This window comes from Chaetodon trifascialis, chromosome 7 (genome assembly GCF_039877785.1).
Source record: "Chaetodon trifascialis isolate fChaTrf1 chromosome 7, fChaTrf1.hap1, whole genome shotgun sequence".
In the NCBI taxonomy this organism is placed as follows: Eukaryota; Metazoa; Chordata; class Actinopteri; order Chaetodontiformes; family Chaetodontidae; genus Chaetodon; species Chaetodon trifascialis.
In genome coordinates, this window is record NC_092062.1 from 19,147,660 (window position 1) to 19,168,127 (window position 20,468).

Here is a 20,468-nt window from a genome sequence, read left to right on the forward strand (position 1 = left end):
AACCAGCTCCATCTTGGTGAAAACACTGAAGAAACCTGTTCAGATCTCCAGCTCTCCATCACTGGGTTGGTCCCTTTACACTGTAAACGCTGTGAAGTGGGTGTGATAGTGTGTGTTTGTGAATCTGTGTGTGTTCTCATATGTGGAAGGCTTTGGTAGGTTTTCCCTCGAACAGTCCTATAGCTGGATTAACAGTAGTGTTTCACAGTCGACTGGCTGTTCACGTGGTTCAGAAAGTGATTTGGTGACACGCTCGAGTCACTCAACCAAACCAGCGTTGCTCTCTAAACAGTGTCTAGCTGTCTACTGCTTAACTGTAGCAGGGGTGTCGGCACAGAGCAGAGCTGTAAAAATAAACAGTCATTCACTTTTTTTTTTTTTCTTTTTAAATAATCATGTCAACATCCTGCGTGTCAATTACAAGCCATGGTGAACAGACAATAGCATGAACTGTAAATGGTGAGTTTGCATTAGTGTGGAATGTGTGAGTGAGAATGACAGGATGGATTTCAGGCATGACTTTTTAGTCCATGTACGGATTTCTCTCAGTCTCTCATGTGCATTTGTGTTTTTCTCTCATTCGCCGCCGTCGTCATATACGTGTCGGTCGTCGTAATCTGCTGACCTTTCGGGGTCAGTGTGCAGAGAGGAAGCCAGGGAGGGGTGTGTGTGTGTATGTGGAGAAGTAGTGGTCCATCCACATACACAGACACGCACACTGTGTCAGTGCTAGTTCATGGACGGGGAGCGGTCAGTGGTCCACAGTAGCTCGATGTAGGGCCACTTGGTCTGTAGGCAGCGCTTGACTGGAGTGTCGTCTGTCCGAACCATGGGGTCCTCAAAACCCAGTACCAAAGCTGTCCCTTCCACATACTCCACCTGAGAACACACACACATGCAGGCACACACACAAAGGACAACACACAGTTAACCTACACAAGTTTAAACACTTTGTGCCAACTTTGACAGGCTTCAACTCTATTAATCTCCTCTCAGATGCTTCCTCTGAAGGGATCAGGGGTGGGATGCAAGGACACAACAGACACTCATAAGAGTGGGCACACACACACACCCACACACATGCATGCACGCAGACGCACACGTCAACTACAGGAGACTGCTGTCAGCATGTCTGTTATTCCCATCTGGAGCTATGGGAATGGAATTGCCATCGCAACCTTATAGGCGCCTTGCTGCCATGTGCATATGTGTGTGTGTGTGTGTGTGTGTGCGTGTGTGCGTGTGTGTGTGTGTGTGTGTGTGTGTGTGTGTGTGTAGGCACACATGTGGTGCCATTCCTACATTTTCAGGTGGCGAGATGGAAAGAAAGCTGCTTTACAGAGTGGACAAAGTTGACAGATGAAGAAAGTGATATTCCTGAGTAACAGGTTTTTGTACAGCCACCAGCTACATCCACTGACAATCATCCATCAAACTAAGCCTGCTTAATAGGCCTGTGTTTGACCATCTATCACAGTTGGCTGCTGACAGTGGCCTCCACGTTGAAATGACTTGGAGAAATAGGAGGCTAAGCCTGGGTTTTTGGATGGATGGGCAGGCTATTAGGCTTGCAATAGCCACTGTTTATTCTGGAGTGGCTGGCTGCCTCCAACTGTGTGTGTGTGTGTGTGTGTGTGTGTGTGTGTGTGTGTGTGAATGATGACAGGAAAAGAAGAGTTGTAATAGGCAGAGAGACAGACAATATTAAAAGGAACCACCAACATCAGCTGCTATGAAAAACCTGAATATGACAGAGTGTCTTACCCTCTCGTTGTGGTTGGACTGTTTAAGTCCATTGTAGTGGTAGATGGGAAACGACTCTGGGATTCCTGAATCCTGAAACACAGGCGGGGAGCAGGGTGAAAAACATGCAATGTTGTTTGAGAGTCTCTGGGCGAGCTGTTCTAACAGAGATGGAGCTGACGACCCACAGAGGCAGAGCATTTTTGTACCGAACAGTCAAACAGGCACATCTCTGCCTGCAACCACAGCTTAATGTTAAATCCCATGTGCTAAATTTAAGTGTGTGTGTGTTTGTGCACTGAAGCAAAGCCAAACTCCAATTACCAGAGAGCAGCCAACACACTACAAAACGGTCAAACAATGATACTGAGCCAAAACACTTCGCGTGGACTTTGGCTTAAAGGTGCACAATGCTAATAGGGTGTATTGTCTGAGAGCGTGTCCAGCTCCTCGTGTTTATATGCCTATATATGAAACCCTAACCCTCACCTCAATCCCACGTGTGTCTGAGTGTGTGTGTCCAGTTGGCTAATGGTAGTATAATTTCTTTGCGGCTCGGGGGCCATTCCTCTGGCGAGTCCCTAAAGCCCTGATCACTTTAACACAGCTCCGCTCTATCTCTCCCTCTCCCGTCTTCCTCGCTCGCTCTGCCTCATAAAAGGCGTCTTTACCGCTCTTTTCTAAGCTTCTCTGCGAACACACAGGCATACATTTCACATGAGACACCACAGGAATGTTTTTGGCATCAAAATCTTTGATTTGCTAAAGCAGCACTCTATACATGCTTGGGAAACAGACATTAGTGTCACCCAGACATTATGTATGGATATTCTGTCCATCTGTTTTAACTGAGATATGGATTGTATGGCTGGTGGAAGGTATTTGTCGCATTACGTGTGTATATTTGAAGTGGAAGTCCACCTCTGCACGCACACACAGACATACCTGATCAGGGAAAAACTCCAACAGGAACGGGCCGAGAAGAATTATGCCCAAACTCTCCGGATCCAGTTTAGTCTTTACCAGACTGACACTGAGATGGCACAGAGACAGATAGGAAAGGGCGTAAATAAAAAGTGAACAGATCCAGAAATCCAGACAGAGAAAACAGAAAGAAAGAACACGCAGGTCAAAAAATAGAGGGAGTAGAAGGAGCCATAAGATCAGTCAAAAAACAACAGTCTGTGATGCTTTCTGGATGAAAGATCTCTCAGTGCGGACTTGATGATGCATGTTTTGGTGAGTGTGTGCATGTTTTCATGAATACCACGGTGCAACTAAATATAATACCTCTTTCCAGACATTCCTACGTGTTAGATCAGTGTTATCATTATTCCACCATGATAAAAAAAATCAGCTCAGATTGTCCTTTTAAGGCAGTGGGGAGAGAAGCGAGGTTTATACTGAGACACAGAGGGAGGGCAATGATTGTTTCTCCATATATTGATTTTTACAAGTAGCACTCGCTGCAGGACAGCATATAGAGCAGATGGTGACCCCGCTGAAGTGTCATTGAACAACACGCTGAATTCCTAAAGGATGCAGATCTATCAGATGAGCTGCTCTATAGCCAGCCTTCTGCTCCCTTTGCAGGGAGGTGAGGGAAGGAGAATGTCTCCTCGGGGATCAATAAAATATCTCATTTTTATCAACAAGTGGTTGTCTGTTGGGCATTCAGAGGATTAGTTGTTTATGGTGGGTTTGCACTGTATCCAATGCATGACTCTATATGACATCACCATTTAAAAATGGACTGCACATGAGGAGATGGTGCGTGCAAACACATACGCTGAGCATGACACAGTTATTGAATGTCTCCAATCCACTGTGAATTTATAGTTTTTCTTGATAACAAGAATTCAACAGAATTTTCAAGATCCTGAGTATGAGTACCTCTCTGAAACACTACAAAGCAAACGATCAAAAGCCTACAATTCCTTGGGGCTGCATCCTGACTTTTTCTGAGAACAGGGTCCACAAAGTTGGTTTACCACAAATGACAGCAGCTGATGGTCATAGGTCATAAGATATGTGGAAATGTTAAGGCACAGGCAACTTGAGAACAGTTTGCGGCAATCAAAGTCTTCAATTCAGTAATTTAGTACTTCTGCTACAGATACTCCTATTCAGACTTTTATCCCCAAGCACTAAAAATGTGGCTTTTTTCACATGGTGGAATCCCTGCAATAAGCCTCTCGTTGTGTGGTAAGGAATGAGACTCGCCCGTTTGCACTGGGAGTCTCTCCCCAGTTTGCCGTGTTGTGTTGTGATGTATCGCCCATCTGGGGGTCTGCAGAGCAGATCAGTGGTCCAGTTACTTGGCCAGGCCCACGGCCGCAGCGTAAGGGCTGACTGTTCCTCAGATGAGAACGTGCTTCTGTTTGAAGCGGCACTTTAAAGCGTTTCCTCCCTCTCTCAGTCTTTCTTCCTGCCATTAATGATCTCCCTCTAAACCTGTTTCTGACTTTCTTTCTTCGTTCTTTCTTTCTTCCTGAGCTTTTATAGTGGGCTCTCTCTGGTCTTAAGTTATAGTAGCCCTGCAGTGAAACATGAGCATGGGGCTGCTGACCTGGCCTGGCCGTGACTTAAGAGTTAGAACTTTAGAAGCTCTACAGGTGCCACACACACACACACACACACACACACACACACACACACACACACACACACACACACACACACACACACACACACACACACACACACACACTCACACACACACACACAAGCTGAAATATACACATATACAAACATAAAGCCTTGAACGTGCAAGCACTTACTACTCGGGCTCTGAGACAAGGTCAAGGGCTTTCATCACGTCCTCCAGCAGAGACTCTGGGATGAAGCCATTATCTGAAGAGAGAGGGGGAGAGAGAAAGAGACATAAAGAGAGACTGACGCACTGGCTGACCCCGCACAGAACATAAAATAGAGGCTTTCGTTAAAAACTAGGGGAAGCCTTCACCCACACGCGGCACAAACAGCATTTACATCACGGACCCTGGGGAATGGACTCATCAGACACAACTGAAGAACACACTCACCTTGTCCTTTCTCTCTGACCTACATTCCATGGCTGTGATGATTGCTTTACCTGAGAGGAGACGCTTTAAACACGAACATGTGTTTTTGCCCGAAACGAGCATTTGCATGTGTCTGGGCGCTTGCTTCATTTAAACATGTGCCTGTGTGGCCTGTTTAGATACACACACAAACCCCTGGTGCGCCGTGAAGAAGATTAACTGACGAGCGCTCCGCCTGTCCGCTCTCGAGCATCTCAATCTTGCCTTTTCAATGCCAGATGTTATTCTCTCAGTGCGACAACTGACAGTTTGACAGCCAGGGAACACACACACACACACACACACACACACACACACACACACACACACACACACACACACACACACACACACTCTACACAGGGACAATGACAAACCTCAAATATTAAAGAACATGCTGAGAGTGTGGGTAACAGAGTGTACATGTCTGGTGAGTCACTGTAGTGCATGTGAAAGCGTCTGGCGCCCTTTTTCCACAACACAGGGAGCTGTGTTGACTCTGCATATGACACAGACAGATTTATGGCCCTTTTACACAGCACTCAACTGTGCTGCTGGCTATGGCATGTGAATGCGTGTCATGTACAGTACATCCCCCTTACATGTGTGCATAGATGTGCACTTATGCCTGTGGATGCAACAACTCGAGCCTCTGCATGCATTTGTGTGTGGCTTTGCACAAGCGTGTGCAAAGGGTGTGTGTGTCTGAGAAAAGGCCATATGGGTTGCAGAATACCCCGGCAGATAATAGCAGTGGTGGATGTGAGAATGTGCAACAGGAAAAGACAGATGAAGAACAAGGAAAGAAACAAAGACAGACAGTTAAGTCTACATATTTGTTGTTGAAATTACTGTAGCAGACGAAACCGCATTGTACCACACACACCCAAACACACACGCACACATAGATCCCAACAAATCAACATCTCGCTCTTACAAGCCAGAGAGTGAATAATGTTGTTTATAGTGACAGAAAACAGCACACCTCATTTCACAATGAGGATGCATAACTATGAATGTACGCGTTAAGCTGAACAGTCTTGGATACGGCGACATGGATAAGCGTGCGATGCGAACATGCTCATGTCTTGAGTGGAACTCCTCATCACCGCGTCTCTCCCTCCTCTCTCCTGTCTCCACAGCAGAAAGAAAACATTGCACAGCAGATGTTAAGACTAAATGTTTAATTTCTACTCTTTCTTGTCTCTAAGTGCTCACGAACACACACAAACATCCCACACTATAATCTCACAGCTACACAAACGGATGCTGCAGACTTCCGGCTTTTGGTTCATCTTTTATTCTGTCTTCTCTTTAACTTTCTATCATCGGTGTGTCCTTCCCTTCACCTTTTACCCCAGTCACCTACAGTGACAAGGAGGGAGGTTTAGGAGAGAGAGAGGAGGAGAGGGAAGGAGCAGGATGGTTGACTCAGCTGTTGAAGGAGCTGATCTCACCAACCTAAACAACAACAGTGGAGATGAAGGGAGGGAAACATTCCCCCGTTCTGCCGGCAGAAGAAAATAATGGAAACAAGAAACAAGACATAAGAGGCGAGGGGGGCAGTGGAGGTTATAAATGCATCTGCTCAACCAGGAAGAAGAGGAGAGAAAGACAGCAAAGCCAGGATATTGTTTGCTCTGCTTGTCTGTGACTGTAGTTGCGATGGAGTGAAAATTTGGATTAATTAAAGTACATCTGTGTGCCAGGACTTTCATATAGCAGGTATACTAATGAGCAAAGAGCAAATAAAGTAAGACTGTCTATAAAAACATGTGTGCAGGGGGTGAAGAGCGGGAGTGAATCATTGGTGACATAATGATAATGTGGACAACACATATTATACACACAGTTGTTGTTCATTACCTTCAGGATCAAATGACTGGAAGACCCTCCTCGCCTGTTCTGATGGAGACTCTGGACCTACCAGGGACATCTCCTACACAGAGACAGCCAGTAAGGAGAAACAGATCGATGTGAAGGAATGTAAAGAGAGAGAAAGGAGGAGAAAGAGGAGAATAAAGTGTGAAACTGTGCATGACAACATGAAGAGGCCTGACCTAAAAGTGACCGCATAGAGATCAAAGTGATGAGACTGGGAGAGATGCAGTACGACAGTGAACAGATAGAGCGAGGAGGAGAGGGAGAATTAGATCACATTATGGAAGAATGTGGCAGCGTCAGTGTTGAAACATTAGAACAGAGTGGCATGAAGCACAAACCACCAACATCTACAAACAACTAACAGACTTGGATTGTCCTTGACAAGGTTTAGCAGCACTAATGTGCAACACTCTTCACTACAGTGAAGACATGCGTTCAACGTGCAGCACCAACCACCGCAGCAGTGCGCAATGCAATGCTAAATGTACATCGTGCACGTATGTGTGTTTGTGTGTGTGACTGTGCAATCTGAGGGGCCAGCGCAATCACCGGAGTCCATTGGGGTATTAACTGATCTGCTGATAAAGTTAGACTGCTTGTTTTCACTCCAAACACACAATCAGGAAATCGAATCTTACATATACAGCTCGTGATTTATAACAAGCGCTACAGTATTTGTTTGCTGGTGAGGTTTAGAAACAGCAGGGTTGGCAGCAAGATCAGAAACGAAGGGGCGTGTGTACGCACGTACAAGAGGGTGATGCCCCTTTTGACTGGCCAACAATGTACATGCTGATTAAATGGGAACTGTAACTTTCAGAAATGAATCTGACAAGCTTCACCTCTGCCAGGTGTGCAAGGTTTGAACCTCTCTCTCATGTTCTCCTTTCTCCATTTTTCACACGCCTACTTCGGTCGCTTTTCAAATGCGCAACAACACGAATGCTACAGAGGAGAGTCTGTCTGAAAGCATACACAGTCATCCTCATTTTCAAGATTAATTGCATTGAGAAAGGTGGAAGACGCAAAGCTCTTAGAGAGAAATCAGGGAGGCAGCTTGACACAGCCGGAAAAGGGATATGATGACAGGCTTTTCGCCCTGAATTTTGCCTTCAGATGAAGTTTGACAACATGTTGAAATACCAAGTTTGTTTTAAGCATACTGAACCCGTAACACTCCAAATCAAACGGCAATCTCTATGGCTCAAAAAGTACCAAACACTGTAATTCCTTGAACGGCCACTTGAGGCTGTCTCCAGAAGCAAGTCAAAGCCCATAGGCTCCCATATTAAAATGCTAAATGGACTGTATTTATATAGCACTAGTCTAAAGACCACTAAAAGTGCTTTTACAACACAAGTCTGCATTCACCCACTTACACACATTCTTACAGCGGCAAAGCCACCAGCACATTACAAGCATTATTCATTCACACACACTCACCCACTGACGGCACAGCATTGGGAACAATTTGGGGTTCAGTATCTCGCCCAAGGATACTTTGACAGGGATCGAAAAAGAGAAGTTTAAGAACAAAGAAAAAAGCTCAGAGGAGACAGAATGGATATTTTTCAAAGAGGATGATATTAGATACTATAAAAAGAGCCTTAGTTGACACACACCCTCACACAAAGTGCGTAGGCGAGAGTTGGAGGGTTCTCACTGCTCTTCCATGTGAGAGAGGGAGGAAGTGTATTTATGACAACGAAGCGCTGGACAAACACACAGTGTTTTTGGAAAGCAAATGAACCCTGCTCATCTCCTTTAGCTGGCCTTTATTAAAGCTTGAGCCTCAGATCCATGCAGGCTGCTAGGGTTTCATGGTCCACTTATTACTGTATTCAGAGCTTACTCGGGGAGAGGGAGGGAGGTTCAGGGGGGAGAGAGGTTCAGGGGGACAGTTCGAGAAGAGATGACTCCCAGCTGCCGGCTCTTCAGATGCAAGGAAGAACATGCACAAACACACGCTCACACACTGTTCTGTCACACAAGGTACAGCCGGGTCCTGATGTGTTAACATTACAGGCTCCATAAATCTGACGGTACGTTTGTAATTAGTTAGATATGTCTGTGTCTCACTTACAGGGTTGGACAGGGGTCATTTTGCTATCCCAGGAGGACTAAGTGCTAAGAAAAAGTTCCTTAGTGGTGAAATGCAGTCTGAAGATGAACTCACTACATGTAGGGTTAACAGTGAAATATGTGTCTTGAAATATGAACTGTTTTGGAAAACTGTAAGTCGTATTGTGCCTATAAACAGTACACCTCAACTAAGAAAACACGTATCTCTTCCCGAAGTGATGAGAAGCTAAATCGATCTTAAGTGTTCCTCATGAACCACAGCTCGTTGCACACGGTTTAATATTTTCCAGAGCAGGATGGACACGGCCTGTGCGAATCACCTGGTAACACCACAGTTACGGGATGTCAACACTTTATGCTTGTAAGTGGTCATCAGACAGAGCAAAACATACTGTTGTTGCTTGTCTACACAAGAGAATGATGAAAGCATAGAAAATAATAGAAAAGACAATGACTCACACGAGCACATGATCAGGCACATACACACACAAAATCAGCAGCAATTATATGATGTGTGTGTGTGTGTGTGTGTGTGTGTGATGACAGGTCCGCCTGCCTGTCTTTGATCTGTGTTTTATTAGAGGCCTGAGGAAGATGCTGCTGAGTTGGAAAACATGTCATGGAGCTAACACGCTCCACAGGGAAGGTGTGTGTAAGTGTGCGTTTTTGTGTCTCAGCCTCTTTCCTCTCGATCCCACTGCGTCTCAGTGTGAGTGTGTGTGAGTGTGTGTGTGTCTGTGTTAAGAGAGAGAATCTGTGCAATAATCAGGCCTGTCCGCTGCCAAAATTTGTTTGCTTATACTGGGGGAGAAAAGCTGGTATCCCATCCTCTCAATCTGTGCAAATATTCATGTTCACGCAGAAATACAGCACGATAACACACGCGCACACTCACTCGCACTGATGCCAGGTCCTTTGTCAGCGTGCCTTATGAAATCAAGGAGCACATTCCAATCCCCACAGTGCAACCTTAACAGAGCAACAACAAGCTACCCTATGCGGGAACAAAGCAAGAGCAACACACAGACACACACATACACCAGGCCAAGGACTTAAAAATACAGAGCGATGCGAACATTTATTTGCTCTGAGCAGAACCAGAATACATGTATTGAGATCAAGCATGTTTTGTTTAAAAGCCAACAATTTTAAATGGCCAGAAAGGCCTTGGTGGAAACAACAGTGTGTATGTGTCTCTTCAGTGAAATCAGGACTACTGACACATCTTGTCCCCTAGCACAAGATCAAACCTGACTGTACTGTCCGCATTACACAGTATCTGTGTGATCCTCTGTAATCATTAGACCAGATTTCCTGCATCCCACCCTACCAAGTTTAGCTGATAACCATGTAACTTCCTTACCATTTTTGTCTTTTTGGGAAGTTCTACTGAGCGCTGCTTAAACCTTCACCTCTAGCCATCTGCACTGTTGGCTCTCTTAAGTTGACAACTCATCCCCTGTAGGCCTTTTTCCTCTCTTGGCCTTTCTCTTTCCCAGTTTTACCCCTTTTCATTTGCCTTTTCCTGTGCTAAGTAGGTACTCCACTTTTGGAGTATTTCCTACCCTCCCACCGTTGACTTTTTCTTCTATTCTTCCTTCCCCCTTTCATCCTTTATCTCCTCATGCAGGTAGGTACTTCAGGAAAGACAGGTAAGCACAGTACTTTACTTGAGTTACTCTTTCTTTCCCTCCAGTCCACCCAAAGGGCTATTGTGTGTTCTGAGAGGCCCTGAGTGGCCATAGAGTGCGTCTGAAGGGATCGGTTTCGAGACAACAAAGCAGAGGTCTCGGACAGTGTCTCCCTGCCTTGTTCCTAGCAGGCAGCAACAACCTCACTACATGACAGGCTGAGGAGGAAACTGAGGAGGGAGTCTGTGTGTGAGGGCTTGTTATGCAGAGTCTATGTGTGTCTGTTTTGTTGACCTTAACTAGCCTGTGTCCCATGTGATTACGAGTACAGAAAACAATGAAAAACCTGTCTCTCTTGCTACATAAGGAGTGCGCGCAGTATCTACTGTATGGTTGTGTGTGTGTGTATTTTCAGGTGTGACAGACAGGACAAAATAATGATTTAGGAAGCGGTCTTGGATGAGAAAGAATGTGTCTCACCAGAGAAGAGAAGAGACACTGGAGGATATTATATGGTGTAATGATGGGTCCTATAACACAGAACGACACACAGGGGAAAGGGGAAAATAATGCAACACACACACACTGACACAGACAGCTTTTCATCCTCCTACAATGGCCCTTGGTCCGACCTGCCACAGATTATTAATGACTGTTAATGTACACCGCTTTGTTACTTAGTGTTTGTGTGTGGCCTGCGGCCCCTGATCACACTAAGAACAGAAAGTGCTCCTCTTCAACAGAAGGCTGGGAAGTCTTCAGCTCCTGTCGCTGTTTTAAAATATTCCAGCTACCTTTCACTACACTGTGGGGAGCAGGCATAATTCAGTATATTTATTTATTAAAGCACCACTGACATATTGTGTTGATGTGATAATGCAATGTCATAAATTTTAGTTTACAGTTTACTGGTTTGAAAATCAGTGTGATTATGTTCTATATTATTATTTCTATTTCTGGAATACTGAAGAAGGCAGCGGGATGAAGGTGGAAAAACGAGCCAATCAAGATTGAATTTAGAATATTTTATAATTAATGAATCAAATTATTAATTAATAACAAATTATAATAAGGATTTTCAGCAATTTAGCACAGCCCCTTTGGCACTGCCATAAATTTACTGTAATTATGCGAATAAAGTCTCACTGATGGAAATTAACCTACAGTAAGTGTGCCTGCACGCTTTCATTTCCTGCTTCCTGCCAGTCCTTGAAGGACATTTTGCATGTGTGTGCAGACAGAAGCAGGAGTCTTAAGGGACACAGAGCGCCACAGCGGCTGCTCTCTCTCCTAGTAAATCACTGACCCAGAACCCGACTACTGTACACATACACACACACACAAGACGCACATTTAACTCCCTGGAGAAGCTGAGACACAGCCTGTGAACCTCATCACTCAGTGAGGAGAGTAAAGAGTGATGAGGAATGTCACAGGAGCACCAACTCCCCCCTTTCCTGAGTGACCACGGCACCACTCTTTAAAGTGCATCCTTCCTTTCTTCCTCTTTCCTTCCCATGAGGGACCAATAATCTGAAGAGGTTGGCTGAGGTGCGCTGGGGAATCCTTTTCTTGTGGAACTGACCAACTGTACACTGGAGTGGATAGTTACTTCAAAGACGAGTGGGGGGGACGGGACGGAAGGAAGAAAGAATCCTTTTTAAACATATTGCATGATACATCTCATCCATCATCCCATCCCTCTTCTCCCTCACTCTCTGTCTGTCTTTCTTCCTTTCTGTCCTTCCTCTGGCGTCTCAGAAACTCTTGTCCAAAAACAGATCCCATTACATGCCATTATATACACTCAGCCTCTTTCTCACATGCACACACACATTAATAGAACAGAGGACAGAGAAAGAGTGTGGGGGGGTGTTGTGGGTAAGGATCAGAGATGGTGAAATGGGCTTTGTGTAGGCAGATTAGATAAAAACTAATGCTATTAAGCTGATGGTCTGAAAGCCACAGTCACACACTGACAGCGACTCGGGGGAATACACACCCGTCCCCAATGGCAGACAGGAGCCGCTGACACATCAGAGGCAGGGATCAGGTTTTCTGCTTTTGTGGGGTTGGCTCTATATTGGAACTAAAAGCTACATAACCAGGTAGAGTGTATTTTTGTATCACGAAGCCTGGGAAATCTCAGTGTGCTTCAAATTAGCTCTACATGTAGACTCTGATTCAAGGAGGGTCACAAAGCTGTAGAGCTGGCACAGTGTGGCGTCAGCCATGTACGTCAGTACATGTGCATGCATGTGTATGTGTGTCTGTTCAAGTGCTCCAAGTCTCCAGTGGGACAACTGGATCCAGATGGGAACTCTGGAATCACGTTCCCTACAGGAAGCCATTCACCTGAAGCCACACATACATACACACACACACACATACTAATGCTAATCAGGATTAGGTTCCCTGTGCTCTGGAATGTGTGTGTAAGAGTCAGACTGTGTTTGTGCATGTGTGTGTGCATGTGTGTATGTGAACATGTCACCAGTGCCAGGGGAGTTGTAGCAATTGGTAAGTCATCAGTGCATGCATGACGACTTTGGGTCATCACTGAGCCAACATATGATCTACTCGCTTTGCAGGCTTGAGCTTAATGCATGTAACTGAGCTTTTAATCAATGGTATGTTAAGGGTGTGGCGTTATGATGGAGATGATTGCCTGGGATTTTTTTTGCCTCTCTGGTGCCATTTTCCTAACAGCAGGGAGAATCGATTTGCTACAACCAAAACTGCCGGCTTTACTACACATGTTACAGCAGCGTTTTATGTTACATGTTACGGATAGAGATGATAAACATGCTTGTTTGAGTGCAACTGGGTGAGTGTGCGCGCATGTGCACACATTCACACTAGTGTAGCGATCTGATGATTCATGCTTCTATGCAACAGCCAAAGATTTGCTCAGTTACAGGGTTGACCCCAATTACGGTGTGCAGTCTATTCCTTGTATATATGTGCATACACTTATGCACAGTGTGTATTTGAGTTGCTCCTCTAGGACCAGGATAGCTTAATCCTTTTTTTCTGGAACCCAGGAACCTTTTTAGGAAGTCTAGAAATTTTACCTGCATTTTGACCACATGAATCTGGTTCCAGTTTTGTTTCCTGGACCGTAACCTAAAAGCTATCTACTCGGATGTACTACTCTCTGATGGCTCAAGGGTTTATTCTGCAGCACAGACTGTAGTCATTCATTACACTCTTTCACTGGAATTACTAAAAAAAAAATAGGTGGGCATGGAATTTTTGTTTAGTGATACTGACATGTAAACAACAACCAAATTCCCAACAACTAACAAAGCAGACAAAGGGCAAGTGATAGAACTATGTGTGCTAACTGTGGTTGAGCACTAAAGCAGAGAAATGACCAAGAAAAACATGAGGGAGACTAGACTAGGTGTCATGCCTTTTTACTATTTTTTTAATCTTACCTTTTATGTCTTAACTTCTCCTTTCCAACCCTTATTTCCATTTCAGTCAATCAACAGCGTGTTATCTCATTCTTTATCAAATCATTTCTCAAACAGAGTTCCTGTTTTGTCTGATTTTCTGCGTTCTTCACATTTCTTGAGATGCAGTGGAAACAATTCCAACAAGTGCCAGGACAGAAAAATGTGTGATCTCCATTGTTGAAATTAGCCTGACAGTGAAGGTAGACAGAGGTATACTGTAAATAGAGGTTTTCGCTGGAGTCCAAATTCAGCAGTTTACATCATGGTCATACATTATGAACCACACATTGTTTAGTTGATCACAGATGGTTGAGAAACTAAAATCGTGTGTGTTTGTGTGCGTGAGACAGAGAGAGCATGAAGATGAATGATTGTGTGTGCTGTGTGTGTTTTTTTCTCTTAATGCTGGATAGGTGGAAAGCCAAGAAACAGCACTGGCCATATATGACTATCTCCAGCTCTCGTTTTTCCCTCCCCTCCCCTTCTCCCTCTCTTTTTTCCCCATGTTGATATCTGACCTGCACAATATTAAATCTTTTAAGCACATTCCATTTTTTAGTTTTTCTAACCTGCTGAGGAGACTGGCTTATGTTACGCACCGTGTGTCTGTGTGAGTGAAACATGTGTTTGGTTGCTAATGGACGAGCGCGATGAACTTGCCTTGGTGAAAAAGACAGAGAGGTGCGTTTCACTGCCAAGGATCCAAATAGGGAACTTTGGAGACTTGAGGAATGCCCCGACCTGAACACACACACACACACACACACACACACACACACACACACACACACACACACACACACACACACACACACACACACACACACACGTGCGCGCGCGCAAACACAAAAGGAATGTGTAACAGATGACAGTGTGTTAGTCCATAATATTCACCTCATTTTCACTTGCATTGTCTCTTAACAGTACTTGCTCTTCTGAACTGTGGTATCAAATCCAACTTGAAGTTTATTTCCATACAAGAGTTGGTCTCTTAACTCTCTCTTACCAGCCTTCTAGTTACTTTGGCAACCATCTATTTGTTATTACCTTATTATGGCTGCTTACTCTGCCAACATAAGCAAGCCCAAAAAAAGCCGGGGTGAGACATGAACTCTGTAAATAGGTAATGATAAATAAATAACCAAGATTCCTGTTTTCCAAGACTAAAATGTGTCACGTCATATGTACTTATAAACCTCTTTTGTGATTTATTTTTAGTGAAAGTGTGTTTCGGTACATGTGAGGCAGAAAATAAAAGTGTAGGCAGAGAGAGAGAGAGTTGGGAGTTTACAGTTAGTCTGTTGGGACTGTTCCTTCCAAACACATATTTTCACACGGGAGCTCTCACTGTGGTTTGTGCTCACATATTGGATATGTCCCACATCTCACAGTCACAAGTATTTGTGCGTTTATTTGTCTTCCTAGCACTCTCTCATCTTACTGTATACAGTGGCTGTCCATCTCAATTCACAGTGAGTGTTTGTCAAAAAAATCCCAAATCCTCTGCATATTTGCCATGAAGAAATATTAGACTAGCAGTTTGTTGTGGGAACCTGTATGTGTCCGTACCTTGCAGTAGCGCAGTGATTCCATAAGCGTGAGGAAGCCAACTGACGCCTGTTTATGAATACCATGCAGTTCTACAAGATGGGGGGGAAAAAGAGCAGCAACATGAGGATTTGTTAAATTATATCAAACTGGTATGAATTTGTGCCTTTTTGTGAATTGCTGTGGGATATATGAATTATTGCCCTCTGGTGGTTGTGGCTTTCTGGGGCCACAACACTGAGTTCTGTGAGTGTAGTCTGTGTGCATGTGTTTGTTGTTTGTGTGTGAATGCAGTAATTTAATGCAAGTCTTACTCATGCCAGAGCACTCCCTATCTCCATCCCAGACATTAGAGACAGCGTGGCCAGTTACCAGGAGGTTCACCAGGCTCTGACTGAAAAGATAAGATAGGAGATGTCAAGAGTTTCTTAGACAACGTAACATATGCTGTACTCTTTATTATTTTTCCTTTTACTTTTTTACCTGCCATGGCCATGCACAGGGTCTATGAGAGGCTCCATTGTGTCCTGGATCTCATTTCTTATATTCTCTATGCCCTGTACGGAGAGGACCAAAAGAGACAATTTAGTATTTAATTTTAGCGTCTTCTAACTTTGATCCAGTGATTTCAAATGACCAACCACAATGACTAAATGTCATCATTTCCAATCAGTATCTAATATCTTTATCTACTTATTTCTTTCCTTTACCTTGGTAAGGATGACAGAGTAGAGAAAAAGCAAGACTCCACAGCTCCCCCTCCAGGTGTGGTAGAGAGACAGCACCTCCTCTCTGAGACCAGACACTGACATTACAGTCCGCTTACTGCAGGAAGGGCAACAAACATCAAGTTGATTAATGAAACACTCAAAACACCAAAGAATTGTTGGATTTTAGGATTGAGGAGATTGATGTATTAATCGCATCTGTTGTGCCAATTTGGTTAAGATAATTTTCACAATAAGGCAGAAATCAATAAACTGCATCAGAGAAAAATCTGAGCTTGCCACTACCCTCTTTTGCTGCACCTTGCAAAGCTTGCGGGTGGATTTGTCTTAGTTCAGCATGCAATTCTTCACTGTGAGTCAGCACAGCTTTTTGCTGACTGTGGTTTTAGCTGCCACTATGCTGTGTGATGAAATTTCATTATTCATCTGGCAAGCCTTGCATTCATTTAGTCTGTGCATGTGTGACAGACTGTATGTGTGTAAGAAAGGTAGTGAGAGGTAGATTTTTTTTTTTTTATTAGGCAATCAGTGAAAGTGCTGAGTCGTCGACTTGTGAGTGGAGTGAAATAGCTAATTCAATGCGAAAGTCAATTCGTGCAGACTAGATGAATCAAATACCATCCCTTTGCTGATACTAGCACTCCATTTACACCTGGCATTAAAACGGGATCTGTATCCTGATATCTGGATAATTAACGATTAGGTCTTGCCCTTGCTTTGCACCTGGTATTTTCATGCATTCTCGATATCCTCACTGAAAAATCTGATCTGTCCTCCAGATCAAAACCTGCATGTGAGACATCTGACATGGCAGGAAATTAGTCCCAGACTCCGTTAAAAAATGTGAGTTTTATGAGATGTTGAATTAGGAGAAAATGCATTAACTTTAACTAATTCTTAATTATTGTCCCCTTTTTTAAAATCATCAAATGTAAAACAGTCTGTAAATAAAAAATATCGTGTCAGTTTGTCCTGGCAGCACTGAGTAAGCTACTCTGACTCTACTACTGACTAGATAAATTATATGCCACATTAGCAGCAGCTCAGATGCACAGATGACCGCAACTTAAACAGTTGCACACACACCTTATTTCCTGATGTGTATCATTCATTTCCCATCTGTATTGATTTCATTTTTCAAACAGTTGTGTTGAACAGTGCATCTTTGGGCACTTACATGGCAAGAATAGATGTTTAATCAGTCGTCAGAGGTGTGTATTTGTATCAATGCCTGGTTGAGTACAGTTGCAATCACATTGTATGGACTATGTTTACACCTACCTAAGTCCAAACACAACGTGAGCCACACTACTTCCACATCCGATCACATTCCAATCCCGATGCATTTACATCTTGCATTAACAGGCATTTTACCTTATCTGGATTGTGTGTCTGGATATAGATCATATTTTAATACCAGGTTTAAATGGGGTCTATCATCTAATAAATATGTACTTCTCTATCCCACTACTGCATATTGGCTTTTGTCAAGCAAGAATTTGTGAGATCTCTGAAGAAACTTGCAGTATTATTAATGTCAAGATTACCTGCATTGAGACAACAGGAGACAGTCATGAGCATATGATGCAAGGAGGTAGGTGCGATGAGAATATTAAGTGTCACTTACTGGAGAACACTGTGAAATCGCTCAAAGCCAAGATCCTCAGCAGCCAAAGCAGCTAAGCACAAGAAAACACACAAACACTGTAGTATCAGAGCACGACAGGGAAACTCCACACTTTCAAACAGTTAGTCATTAAAAGTTACTAGTTACTATTTTGTGATTAACAGTAAAGCCTGGACTTGGGTGAACAAGTGAGCATTCATATGTTTGTGCATCATTATACTGAACGTGCATCTCAAGTGGGAATCTGACAGACGCAGGACTCACTGGGTTGTTGTTCCTGTTGCGGCTGGCTGCTCTCTGGCTCTGGCATGTCCTGTGTTTGCGATTGTGACTGTGTCTGTGTGTTTGTATGTGTGCTAGCATGTGGGCTCTGTCCCTTGGCCCAGGACACAAGGCAGAACCCTGTGGAGGGGCTGGAGCAGGCGGACTCCAAGATTTCACTCAGAGTGGAACACAGTGCTGTTTTCTGTTCCTCCTCTAACAGACACGAGCATAAAACATGCATGACTTTAGAAGACATTTAACTATATAAAACAAGAGCAAAAACTATTTTTTGTGTACAATCTACCTGACATCTGTCTCCAGCCGGAACTTTCTCTGCTGAAGAGAATGTTCTTTAGAAGGAAAGCCTGCAAAGAAACACAAACTCAGTATCCAAATTTGCAAGAAAATATTCTATGTGCTACACTTGCTATGTATTGTTTGTCCATGATCCACCTTCACAAACTTTTTTTTTTACATAATTGTTTAATATATGATCAACGATTTATTGCGAATTAAGCATTGGAAACAATGCATATATTTATAAGACTAACAGACTGATGCACATCCCAAGCTGTGTGTAAAACTGCCTCACTGTTAAAGGGTAAACTTGTAAAAGGTGTAGATTCTGAAAGAGTGCAATGCTGCAGACTAAATTTCCTATTCTTCACAATACAATTTTAAGTATTTCCAGCCCGTGAGAATGCAGGAGGTCTGTCAGGAGTCAGGACTTTGGCAATCTGCTGGACACTGAGACTGGGCCCTTACAGTACTACAAGGCAGAACTAGACCATACCTGGACAGGTGCGATGACAGCACACGGCCCTCCTTCAAACTGCTCCAGTGCCGTGTGCTCATTCTCACAAAAAACAAATCCTGTGATGAAGATACAATCTTGTGTCAACAAAGCAGACCACAGAGCAAATTCAGGCTAAACTCCAGAGCAGGAATGATTATATACAGTATTCACAGCACTACATGCACAGCAGCAGGGTATTTAACTGCTTATCTGACTTTCAGTTAAAGAGGATGACCAAACAATGTTGTTTACCTTTTTGATGGAATTACAACCCTGGACACACTTTGCTCTCCACTGCTGTTTTTGAGTGAAATATTAAGGCTTTGCTGTTCTGAAAAACCACTTCCATTCATATCATCATACTAAGACACAGCATTGTTACCTTGGGTCCATCTTCGGAATATGGAGGCAGACACTCCACTGGAGGGTCTCCCCCAAACCAAATCCACCACGTCTTTATTTAACTCCGACATGCCAGCTTTTACTGATGCTCAATCTACAGGCACTCCTTCTTCAGTCCAACAGCCACGAGGGGACAGGACAGCTCTGTCGAGTCCAACTTGCCTGCTCTTCTCGAGGTTGACAGTCCACTTCTCTCGGCAGGTCGAGCCTGTGGCATTGGCCACAAGCTACCCGAGTGGCACGATACAGTTTGACTCTAGACGCTGACAGCAAACTGGCAGTTGGGACTGACATCAACGTAGCCACAACAGCCTGCGGCGTAATGGGATAGAAACATATGCTAAAGTGACTTCATATAAGAGAGCATGATTCTTAGCACAGATAACTTAAATGCACCTAGAAAGCGACGATGGCGCGATATAGCTAGTTCATACTTCGGTGTTATGCTATACACTCGCTGGTTTTACTAATATGTGAGCAAGCTAACCATTAACGTCAGCTAGTTACAACGGATGATTACTAAAAAAAAAGTACTGACACGAGGATAACGGTTAGCTATTGCTGTGCGGTTTTGCTATCTTGTTACACTGTTGTCAAATAACTGCCAGCAGTGGGTTTAAAGAGCTGAATTGGCTTGGTTATGTCAGCAGTTAGCATTAGCTTAACTACTAGCAGCTAATCTTTCATTGCTTTGTCATTCAATTACTTCTCAGGCTACAACGATGTCTGTAGTTGTATGAATTCACGCTGTTTGTCATTAGTTAGATACTATTAAAGCTTAATTACCTTAATAGACAGTCGAGTAATTTGATTCCGTATTTATTGGATATTTTTTGTAGCAATTCCACTATCAACAGCGTCTCTGTCATTCGTTTATTTACAAGAGACTTGTAAAAAGAAAAAAGAAAAAAAAAACTAGCGTACATTTGACGTGACTGCCCATTGGTTAACACCCAGACAGTTCCACATACGTCTAGGGGTACAGTTTAAACGCGTAATGGCAATGGTCTATAGGCATGTCAATCAATATGAGCACCCGCCCACAGACAGAACCGTTCAATTCAGTTAAGGCCCGCCTAAAGGAATCAGCACCCTGAAAAATGGAAATTTCATTTATGGACGTTTATGCTTACTTCATTGTTGAGGCATATGTTTAAAATGTAAAGGTTAACACTATGGGAGATCTGTTTTTGTCCTTCACTGTAAAAAGAGGTTATTTCACGATCGATAATGTAGTGTC

General features: G+C 43.6%; 1 protein-coding gene across 1 annotated transcript; it reads right to left on the reverse strand.

Annotated features, from left to right (window-relative positions):
• Positions 1-562: 562 nt before the first annotated feature.
• On the reverse strand, positions 563-20,152 carry mindy3 (MINDY lysine 48 deubiquitinase 3). Its single transcript, XM_070966585.1, has 16 exons — positions 20,015-20,152; positions 19,209-19,540; positions 18,824-18,903; positions 18,335-18,395; positions 18,031-18,243; positions 17,767-17,818; positions 16,122-16,236; positions 15,895-15,968; positions 15,726-15,805; positions 15,433-15,503; positions 14,524-14,604; positions 6,672-6,744; positions 4,524-4,596; positions 2,689-2,776; positions 1,765-1,836; positions 563-879 (listed from the first exon to the last, which is right to left on the reverse strand). The coding sequence occupies exons 2-16, from the start codon at positions 19,297-19,299 to the stop codon at positions 730-732; spliced, it is 1,374 nt and encodes a 457-aa protein (XP_070822686.1). The 5' UTR covers positions 19,300-19,540; positions 20,015-20,152; the 3' UTR covers positions 563-729.
• Between the last annotated feature and the right edge of the window lie 316 nt (positions 20,153-20,468).

Coding starts and splice junctions, on each gene's coding strand:
- mindy3 (XM_070966585.1), bottom strand. CDS start 19,299: ATGTCGGAGTTAAATAAAGACGTGGTGGATTTGGTTTGGGGGAGACCC. Junction 18,396..18,823: donor CTGTCATCGCACCTGTCCAG/GTATGGTCTAGT, acceptor GTTTCTTTGCAG/GCTTTCCTTCTAAAGAACAT. Junction 15,969..16,121: donor ACTCTGTCATCCTTACCAAG/GTAAAGGAAAGA, acceptor CTCTCCGTACAG/GGCATAGAGAATATAAGAAA.